The 11,595-nt window shown below is 40.8% G+C and overlaps 1 protein-coding gene across 1 annotated transcript; it reads right to left on the reverse strand.

Moving 5' to 3' along the window:
- Nucleotides 1-713: 713 nt before the first annotated feature.
- Nucleotides 714-11,124, reverse strand: OLFML1 (olfactomedin like 1). The gene is made up of 3 exons (XM_019552364.1): nt 10,824-11,124; nt 7,871-8,159; nt 714-1,947 (listed from the first exon to the last, which is right to left on the reverse strand). Exons 1-3 carry the CDS (start codon nt 10,947-10,949, stop codon nt 1,169-1,171), a joined length of 1,194 nt encoding a protein of 397 aa, XP_019407909.1. The 5' UTR covers nt 10,950-11,124; the 3' UTR covers nt 714-1,168.
- Between the last annotated feature and the right edge of the window lie 471 nt (nt 11,125-11,595).

Below are 11,595 nucleotides of genomic sequence, written 5' to 3' on the forward strand. Positions count from 1 at the left end.
CTGACAAGAGAAGATGCTAAAACCATACCAAAAATAAGTGACCTAGAAAAACCCAGGAAGTAGTGGCAGAGAAGTTAAAATATGCCACTCTGGCATGCATTCAAGCTTTGCCATCAAATTTGTTTCTCAGACTGACCCTACTAGACACAGCTGCTGTAAGTGCTCATTCAAATTGGTGAGTCAAAGGTAGCCGGATATGATACTAGTCTCATGACTCCTTTGTATGCCACTGGCTAAGAAACTAATTTGCTTTAACCATGATAGCTCAATTGGCTGCTAGGTTCAAGAGGACTTTTGTCTTGATCTTGATGGAGAAGATTGAATGAGAACTTACACTTGTCCTATGTCATAACCCATAAATGATTTTTCATTCAATAAAACTGAAAGGTGGAAAATCTAAAACTAATAAAAAAGACTCTTTAAAAATGTAATGCATATTTAGGTTTAGAATAGAGGTCAAGGAAACATGACTTACGAGAAAAGGCTGAAAGAAGTAGATTGGTCTGGAGAAGAGATGACTGAGGAAGGTTAGAAAGAAGACAGAGCAAGGAGCAACAGTCTTAAATTGCAGCAAGGGAATTTTTATTTGGATATTAGGGAGAACTTTCTTACTATGAGGGTAGTTAAACATTGGAACAGAGTATCCAGAGAGGATATGTAATCCTCATCCTTGTAAGATTTTAACAGCAAGTTAGACAAAGATTTGACTGGGATGGTTTAGTCAGGCTGAACAAGATATTTGGGAACTACTGATTCATGTGACAAACCACTGCCTACTATTAGGGCTGTATAGAAAAATTTCTCTAAAAGGGAAAATCATCTTGTGGTGTCACCCTGTAAAGTTCCTAACAATTGTATCTAATACCATTTGCTGCTGAACATAGGATACTGGACCAGATGGAGCACTAGTTTGATCCAGTGTGACAATTCTTAACTTTATTTAACATTTCAAATGTATATCTGTTTTCAAATTCAGAATCTGTTGGTTATGACCAAGCATTATTACTTGTTAAGACCCCGCCTAAGTCTAGTCTTTTTTTTACCTAATGCTTATTTAATCAGTTGCAGCTAATAGCAAATAGAAAAATAAGGAAATTCCTTGAACATAAGTAGGAAGAAAACTTGGCGTACTTCCTTTAAGTTCATCTGATGAATTTTTCAACACTTTTTAAACTTTTTGACTTGTTTGAAGTTTGTAGATGATCTGGGATCCATCACCCCAGGCAAACACCTCCTTTTCTCTGGGGTTATAATGCATCACTGAATGACTGCCATAACGTTTGGGGAAATGTAGAAGAGGTACTTCATAAGTATTTAAAGCATCCAAGACATTGTACACACATTCTATACGAGATGTGCCTCCACTGGGAGTGTTGTACACAACATAGAGGGTTTTGCAGACCATAAAAGCAGCTTCAGCATTCTTGCTGTTGCATGATGTATCCCAAGTATATTCCACAGCCATAGTGTGATGGTTGATTTTAGTGATGACAAGGTTTCCACCAATGTCCGGTTCTGCATGGATTGCCCATAGTCCTTGCTCATCGATAGCAAGATCTATTTTTGTGGTTGGAAACAGTTGATAAGCTGGCATCTGTCCAGCACCTGGCAGGAGCATTCGGTCAGTTATATTTCTCTTGTGGATGTTGTATTTAATTATCTCATTTAAGGAACCATATCTGTGATAAAATAGGAAATCTTTATATATGACATGGCCAGTTCCCTGCCAATAAGTTGGTAGGACAACTCTCCGGGCTGCTAGCATGTTACTGCTTTCCATGAATGCCCTAATATTTGCAAATTCCAAAATAACGTTATTCTTGGATCTGTTTAAGAAATAAATCTTTGGATGCTTTTTGCCTGGATCTTTCATCCAAGAGCCATGAACATCTCCAGTCTTCTTCACTATTTTTAGAGACTTGATACCTGTAAGCATGTTGTCACAGCCTGTAACAAAAGAAATCCAAATGCAAAATAATTATAAAATAAGAATATGTATGCATCCTCTAGATTCTCCCTTCTGCATTTCTTTGTCCTTTTTTCATTCAGAATTAAGGTAGGTTTGAAATGTCAACAAAGGTGATGACAAAGGGGCTGTGGCTAAATACATTTTATGTGATATAACTAGCATGTTCTGTCTTGAGAACATACTGCACATGCACCAGTAAGCTTTGCTGAGGTGCTGACTGTCCTGGCATGTGCTCAATAGGGGTGTGCGAAGCAGACGATATTCAGTTCAGATTTGGATTCAGCCCAAATCAGGGACAGTGATTTGATTCGTTCGCATCACTGTCCCTGATTTGATTTGGCTGAATCGGAATCTGAAGATTTGATGCTGATGAAAGAATCAGCGATTTGGACATAGACATAGCTTTAAATGCTTTTTCTACATACCTTGAGGTAGCAGCATGGCTTGTGAACACTGAGATGCTGGGGTAGATGGAGTGTTCCACAGGAGCGCGTGGGGGCCCTCCATGTACTCGGCGGTGACCCCAGAAGTGGACTGGAAGTATTTCTGGTCTACTTCCAGGTCTGCCAGGGAGCGCACAGCCATGAAAGGACCAAGGGTGCCCCCCCAGACCCAGGAAGCACCAGTCACCGAGCCGGGGGGGGGACAGGAGGGCCCCCCAACATGCTCCGCGGTGGACTTGGAAGTGGACTGGAGGTACTTCTGGTTCACTTCTGGGTCTGCTGACAAGTGTGCTGGGGAGCCCCCCTGCACTTCTGTGGGACACTCCATGAGCTCCAGCATCACAGCATTCATGAGCCATCTGCTACCTTGAGGTATGTAGAAAAAACATAGCTGTGTCTATGTCCAAATTGCTGAACCTTTCCAAATCTCTCCAAATTGATTTGGAGGGTTCTGATTCAATTAGGAGAGATTAAAGGGTCCTCTGTTCAAGTTGGATTCATAGATTCAGCCACCAAATCAGGCTGAAGCTCTGCAAAATTGAATCAGGGACCGAAGCTTCTCACAATCCTAGTGCTCAGCACCTCAGTAACACATCTACACCCAATATGGGAGCTGGCAGCACTCTTCTATCTAGTGTTGTCTTGCACCAAACAGACGTGTCCTTTGATTCTATTCTTAGTTACCCCAGGTTCTTTTACACAGGTGTAATTTCCTTCTTTTTATTGAGGTTCCTAGTATAAGAGAAGAATCAAGCTTTTTAATTATAGAAGACATGCAGATTAAAGCCTGCCGTCTTGAATTTTACTGCACATACTATCTGCCTCAAGGAAGAGTTCAGTCACTGCCTATAGTTCCTTAAGTAACACAAATATTCTTATAAAAAAATACAGTATCCTAAAAAGAAGCAATAATATAAGGACTGCCACACTAGACTATGTTGAATGCCCTTTTCATCACTCCTGCAGCATGGAGGTGCTGAAAAGTATCCAGATCACAGTCAGGAACTTTCCATCTCTGAAATGTAACCTGATGGACCAGCATAACAATTCCTGTCATAAACCCTTGGGCTAGAGGCATGTCAGGAGTACAAGGAATGTGGCTGATGAAGCAGTATTTTAATTACAGTGGTACAAAATAGGTGCAACATTTGACCACCAGAATTAATGGGCAATTCTAAACTGGCAGCATTTTATGCCCCCTTTGTGCAGATACTGTTTGCTATCCAGTACAGAACCTAGGTTCTTTATCAAATGCCCACCTCTTTCCAGCAAACATTTTATTACAATGTACACTCTGCTTGTGTGCCAAGGGAAGCAAAGAATTAGAAGAGATACTCCTTGAAGCTTAAAGAATGTCTTTTAATAAAGTGCAGTCTTTTTTGCCAAGCAGAGCAAGCAGTGCCCTAAGGCAGGAAGTTCTGAAAGTGAATGACAAGGAAAAGTCAAAAACAGTCTCTTTCTTTGGCCCAATCCAAATCTTTTGAAGTCAGTGGAAAGATTCTATTTCCCTCCCAAAAGCAGTACTTTCTGCACTCATAGATACTGATGCCCCTTACCCAAACACTTTAGGGACTTTAGTTAACACTAAGGTTTGGAGATGATCAGGACCTAGCTATATTTAGAGCTTGTCAGACCCCCCAAAGGCATTTTATGCTTGATATGAAGGAACGGTACAATCCATTCATAAGCAAAGGGTTGGAAAATCAGGCATGCCTTCTGTGCAATTAATGAAATGAATGTCAATCAATTAGAGGTGCACCTCAATACATCAGTTCAAGATTGGATCAGTACCAATATAAAGAAAATTGACTGTATTGGAAATCGGTCTGATGAGGGCAATAATTTGGCCGATAAATGTCCCTGTGTGCACACAGCCACAGCACAGCGTGCAGGCAGCGAGGAGCACAGCCTGGCAGCATGAAGAGCTGTGTACAGCTGGTAAGTCAGGTGTGGTGGAAGGGGAAGGGCAGATTAAAGCACCCTGCAGTGATGGAGGGAGTGGGTAGGGGCAGGAGCTGCCCAGCTGTGGTGGGGTGGGGCATGGGACAAAGCTGTGGCTCATCAGGGGGGCAGCTCCTGCTGCTGTGCACACCCAGTGAGGGCATGGGGGAGGAGGGTGCACATGTGCCCCCAGGTTCTACACAGGTTGCAGATGCAGGCTGGAGCCAGGGCTGCACTGGGCTCTTTTCAGCAGGGGCTGGGCTTGGGGAAGGGGCCATGGAGGGGGCTGCAACCAGCCCAAATTTCACTGTAGTCACCCCATAGCCCCACTCCCAGCACCACAACTGCACCAGGTGCAGCCCTGGCTCAATGCTCTGTCTCCACCCACATGCTGGGAAGAGCTGGGGCTGCACTGGGCATGCAGCAGTGGTACTGGGAGAGGGACTCTTGTGGGGCTATGGAAAAATTTGGGGGTGGCTGCAGCCTGCTCCATAGCCTCCACCATGAGCCCGGCTCCCACTGAGAAGAGCCTGGTGCAGCCCCGGCTTCAGCCCGCCCGCCCCACCCCACACGAATCTGAGGGGCACATCCCCTTGTGTCTTCCTGGGGTGCACACAGTAGTAGGAGCTGTCCCTCCCACAACAAGCCGCAGCTCTGTCCTGCACCCTGACCCACCCCGGCTGGGTAGTACCTGCCTCCGCCTCCTCCCTCCCTCACCACAGGGGGTGTTGATCTGCCCCACTCATGCCCCTTCCCCCACTGTCCAGCACAACAGACTTACCAGCTGCACACAGCTACATCAGAAATTGGATTGATATCAGCGTTTGTTCACCAGAGCGCCCCAAGGGATGATGAGGTCGAACGGTCACAAACTCCTGCAAGACCGTTTCAGGCTGGACATAAGGAAGAATTTCTTTACTGTCCGAGCCCCCAAGGTCTGGAACAGTCTGCCAGCGGAGGTGGTTCAAGCACCTTCATTGAACACTTTCAAGAGTAAATTGGATGCTTATCTTGCTGGGATCCTATGACCCCAGCTGACTTCCTGCCCTTTGGGCAGGGGGCTGGACTCGATGATCTCCCGAGGTCCCTTCCAGCCCTGATGTCTATGAAATCTATGAAATATGCCTCCTTAAAATCGGCTGTTGGTGCACCCCTACAATCAATGAATCACACTCACATCAAAAGTGGGAACAACATGGGACTTACAGTGTACCCCTCAAAAATATCTTGGAAAATTTTGTGCAAAAGACGCTACTATAGAATAGTAGAGAAGCAGTTCTGCTATACATTGGATCACTGTTTTTTAAACAGATTTTTTTTAAGTGCTTTAAAATCTACATTTTATCATTTGGCCTTCAGTAACTAATTATAATAAAATAGCAATTAACTCATAGCTTTGTGTTTAAAAACCAATGTGAGCTAAGAATTATGCAAGTAGTGGAAAGCGTATTCTACAGGGAATTGGGCACCTGAGGAACAAGGCTCCAAACATTGACTATGCTGTTAAATCATGGAATAAATAATGGACATGCCAATAGATGCATACAAGTTTTTATTTTTCCCTTCCTTGGGTGTTGGCTATAGCTAAAACTGAGGACTTTGACTGTGGTGTGCCAGTGCTTCTACAGGGGCTAAAATACGTGGAAGTTCCTGGCTAGAGGATCTTGCCTCTTCATTTAGGGTCAGGCTGATCAACACATTTGGGAGCAAGAAGGATTTTTATATGACAGCCAGATTAGCTTGGACTTTCCCTTCTATAGCAGGGGGACATGATCCTCTTCCTTGGATCTCTTGAGCCTGTTTTAACAAATGACTTCCTGTCCTTGCAACAATAGGTCATTGAGAGTGTCCTTATCCCCCTGCCTTACCTGTGGCAAGATATAGTATTCTTGCTGTTCTGGGGCATTGTGCCTGGTACTTGTGCAAGAGGGTTGTTCCTGCAGTTTTAAGAATATGTTAGACCAGCGGAGCTCCACCTTTTGCTTGCGCAGGCCGGATGAGTGGCTTGGGGCCAGTCCACTGGCCAGATCGAGCACTGTGCCACCTCCCTCAGCCCCACACCAGCTCCAGCTGGCTCCTGTGTCCCATGATCAGGCCCAAAGCCACATCTGCACACAGATCCAGCATGCTGTCACAGGTCCAGAAATTTGGCAGCAGGGAAGTGGTAATTACTGCTACCACTCCCTCTGCTACCAAAGTTTTGGACTCCTAGAGACTTCTGCAGGCCAGGGAACATGGCTCTGTAGTCTGGATCTGGTCTGCAGACCAGGGGTTGAGCACAGCTGGATTAGGTAAACACTAGTATAGGATGGTTTATAGTGATGATCCTGCCTTGAACACAGGGTTGAGCTCAGTGACCTCCTAGGTCACTTCCAGCCCTTCTTTTCTACAGTTTTTTGATTGCAATGCCCTACAAAAATGCAATTAGCCTGTGTAAATCACTTACCACTGAGGATAACTTTAAACATACAAGAATGCTTAAGGGTGAGAAACTTTCCTCCTCCCATGACTCTTAGAAAAAAATTTTCAGGACTCAGGGAACGTGACCAGACTAAGGAAGAAATAAACTGTGACATTCAGAGCAGTGGAAAATGGCAGAGGAGGAAGCTGAACAATCAGAGAGCAAATGGTAGTTTTATTACCACTAGGATTTACTTTAACCCTTTGCTAACAGATTGCTGGAGAAGATTAAGGAGGGGACCCTTAGCTGATTAAAATTAAATATAATTCCTTTGACTTCAATGCAGCAAGGAAGATTTACATCAGCCTAGAATGTGTCCTGTAGCTTTCTGGAAAGATTTTCATTACTATTTTTAATAATCTGTTTTGTTTTTTCAACTTCATGCTGTTTCTGATTGGCAATAAAATAAATTAGAAGACAACCTAAAATTTCCAATACATCACTACAATGCATACACTCCATTACTACATTTCATAAGAGCAAAATACTTCTTAAGGATGACATTTTAGGGGGCAGGAATTTTCAAATAAAACATAAAATGTATATGTGCTTCATATTAGTACTTCTACATGTTATATTTTCAAACTCACCATTGAAATTTGCATTCGTGTAAGTCAGTAAGTGACACTGAAATACAGATAATATGAAAAAATACAAAAAATTATGAGTGGATTAAGTAATTGTATTATCTCAAAAATTACTTTTGGACCAAGGCTCTGTCCAAAAAAATAAAAGATACTTAATTACTTGACAGAGCTGCAACAAATTGAGAGAGACTGGTGTTTTTTCTGGCACTTTGTGTAAGAACAGACACAATGCCTCTGGTCCAGAAAAATTGTTTCCAAAAAAATCAATTTAACATTTAACAGAGTCTGTATATAAATGAGATGATTACATTTGCTCTCTATTTTTGATGCACTTTTGTATGTGGAAAGACCAATATTTATGCATTTGCAAGTACCAAAAACATATGCTTATACTTCATGATGTATGAGAGTAAATGTGTTAGAGGATTTGCTCTCATAGATCTAAATTTGAAAAGTAATCAGTTCTTACTTGCATTAAGCAGGAGCTTAATTTTCCTTCTTTCTTCTGCTTCTTCAATTTGTTGCTGTTCTACTAGGTCTTCATCTACTTCTACACATGCATCAGAGTCTTTCCCAGAAGCAAAATAGTCGATGTCCCTTTGAGCTCTTTCAACTCTTGTTAACAAATGCTCCACTTCATTTTTAAACTCAGTCTTATAAACATTCAGTCTCTCTAGGCGTGATATTATCCTCTTTGAGAAGTCCCGAAATTCTTCTACATAATCCATTATATCTTGGTTGCATTTTTCCAGCCTGTTCTTGAGTTAGAATACAAAATACATATATATCTATACTGCAACTGTGCATATTTTGTACAGAAAAAAAAATCAAATCATGACTAGTTAACAAACAAACAGAGCAATACTAGACATTCTGTCTAGTTGTCTCTTCTACCCCCTTTAAAGTTAATTCATTATCTCTTGGCATTTATGTGCATGAAGAGGACATGTTTCACTATCCATAAAATTCATAGTTTTTATTAAATATATACACTTCCTTTGATATGAAGGCAGACAGCCATTCTCCTAGGCTTCCACCTGTGGAAGTAATTGGGGGTTCAGAACAGGGAGTTGAGTGATGAATTTTTCTTCCAAAAGCTCCTTAAAATCACCTTTTTAGGAGCTCTAGTGAGTCAGTCTCATAAGAATGTGCACACAGGCATAGCTGCTGGAGTCAGGAAGCAGTAACATTTTATATAATGATCTTCTGCTAACCCAGCAGATATCTGATCTGAGCTAACACTACTGCTTCTCTTCTGTCACATAAGAGAGAGATTGAAATTTGACCCCCAAAAGCTATGTTTGGGAAGGAGGTTGTGTGAAGAGTGTGAAGTAAAAACATGAAAAATGGGGCAATCAAGTTGATACTTTGTCAATATACAAAAGACCCATGTGTTTCTATAGCCATCGGTACCAGTATGCTTTGCTGTACATTTGCAAAAGTTATTTTGGGTGCCTAAGTGGAGATATCAATTTTTCAAGAAGAACTGAATAGTCACCCTCTAAAACTCAGGATTTGAAGGTGGGCATGGACTGTGGGGGTTTTTGCCTTTTTCTGTAGTGGCAGGGAGGGGGAGAAGGGGAACCTTGGATGTCTCAAGGGTATTTTTCACAGCCCTTGCAACAGTAGCCATTTACAGTACCCTCATTCCCCTGTTTTACCTGTGGCAAGTGAGAGTGTTCTTCATATTTTAAAGTGATATACGTTGTGCAATTGTTGAACGGGTTTGTTTGTACAGTTGTAGGAATAGGTTAAACAAGGACTGATTTAGGATGGTTTGGATAAGGACCATCTGCCTTGAGCAGAGGATTGGACTAAATGACATCTTGAGGCCCCTTCTAGCCCTAGTTTTCTATGATTCTGTGTTTCAGATTGGGCATCCAAAACTGAGACTCCCCCCAAATGGCAATCACTATGAAAATTGTAGAGTTCTTTACTTGGGTCAAACTTCCTAACAGAGTAAGTGATGAAAGAGGAAGAGATTTAAGTAGACAGTTCTTATCTGTAGCTCTCAAAGTACAAAATATTGTTATTTTAGATGGAGAAACTGAGGTGTGGATGCAAAATGATTTGTCTGAAGGGTTATAGCACTAGTAGCAAAGCTGGGAACATAATACTGGTTTCCTGAGCCCTAGGCTAATGTTATAGCCTTAATTTTATGCTGTGCTACCTCCTATGTATGTTAAAGTTGATAAACATGTACAAGCTTCCAAGGGAAGACACCTAAGTGTGGGAGGCTAATCAGTTAATATATTGGGTTTTCAACTGTAGAACCCAACCTGGATTTCAAGCTTTCCATTTTGAGCTGTTCTGTGACTGAGGAATAAATAGCCTTACAATGGGGATAATGCCTGTGTGTTCCACTTTATTGTCGATAATTTGTAGGTTTATGTCTGGCCTGCTCATTTGATATTTTATGCTGATTATTCAATGGGTTAAGTTACATATTTACATATAACCATAACTTCCTATGCCTTTTTTATTTTTAATTATGTTGTTATTTTATTGTTTTATTATTAAAATCTTTGGCAGGTGTATTAAATGCGGTTAGTGTTCCAGGCATAACAAAGTGATTTCATCCATGTACCCTGTTTGCTTCTGTCTTCCTCTTTAATAGTCAGTATTCATTTCAGTTTTACTGCATATACTGAAGAATACTGAAGAAAGATAGTTTCTTCCCCAAATTCTCCTCTTCTTGATATACCCCCAAAACATACACCAGTCCTTCACACAATCCACCTTGCCTATCCAAGATACCCTATTAGCAACCAATCCATTTCCCCAAAGCTCCTGCCTACTCTTTCTTACCTCCTTGTTCACTGTTTTCTATACCTGCCCCTTAAGGGGGACATGCAGCCGCTTCTTATATAATTAAATGGAAACAAAATCTTTATCTAATCTCCCAGACTACATGGGATTATTTCAATCTCTTTTAAAGGTGCAAATATGCTCAAAGTTTAAAAAAATTAAATTCAGCTAGAGATAAAAACTTATAAAGTTTTTTTAAAACTTGTATGTGTACATTATTCATTGGCACCTAGCCTACTGATGACAATAAGAAATGTAATTGTCCTGGGATTTATTGTAAATCTAAATATTTGCACAGGTTGTTTTTTTTTGTGCAAAACTTTAATTGATTGGGTTGCATCAATCTGGTAGCAGAATTTGGCTCTTTTTAATGAAATAAAGATATAACATTATCAAATTATGTCATATGATTGATAATAGTATGATAAAATAATTACATTTGTAAGTTTTATCAGCTACATGTATTCATTTTGTTTTCCACAAGGAGAAAACCGCCTTATTTGACTAATAACTAACTTAAAAGCTGTTAGCATATACAAAAACATTAAGCAACTTTCAATTTCATCTGCAGTTATATAATATTTCTGTGATCCACTTATAAAGATAGCACATACCTCTAAAGATTGAAAACGCCGATCCATGTAATGCATCAGTGCTGCATCTTGCATTACATATTGGGCCTCTCCCACGATACTTGTGAAAAGTGAAACTGACAAGAATCTTAGTTGCAGGTTTGCCATTGTTCATGAATTTTTACAAAAAAATAAAGAAAAGCAATAAAAATTAACTTAATTATTGCCTGATACTATGGTGTGAAAAAAGTGACTAAAAATACCGAGGGTATGCAAATTAAAGATTTAAAATGGCTGTTTAAGCTTCTGCAGTCTATCATTAAAAATGAAGTTGTGGTATGCACTGAGCTGAATGTGTTTATTTCTAAAAGCCAGATGAATGCTTTCCAGCTTGTGAGCCTGTAATCAATCCCAGATGTTCAGAACTAAGTTACATAAAGCCTTTAGGCCAAATTATATTAAATAAAAACAAACCAACCCCCCCCACCACCACACACACACATCTGCCGTCCTAAAACCAACAACAGCACAATGGGCCAGAGTCCCAGCTAGTGTAAACTATTGCAGTCAGTGAGACTATGGTGAATATACCCGGTGAATATCTATCTGGTCCACAATATCTGTACTGGTAGTTTTGAAAAATCACAGTGGTTACTGTAACACAGTTTAAAACCGTTTTTGTACTTTTGTATTTATTTATTTACACATATGTTCATACCAGAACAGAAGATGATAGATGGGCACAGAAGAACTTTGTCTGTCTTGTCTATTGGGTTTTATACTGCTGTCCATTACCATAAAATCTGAGAGTGTT

This window comes from Crocodylus porosus, unplaced genomic scaffold (genome assembly GCF_001723895.1).
Source record: "Crocodylus porosus isolate Cpor-Errol unplaced genomic scaffold, CroPor_comp1, whole genome shotgun sequence".
Taxonomy (NCBI): domain Eukaryota; kingdom Metazoa; phylum Chordata; order Crocodylia; family Crocodylidae; genus Crocodylus; species Crocodylus porosus.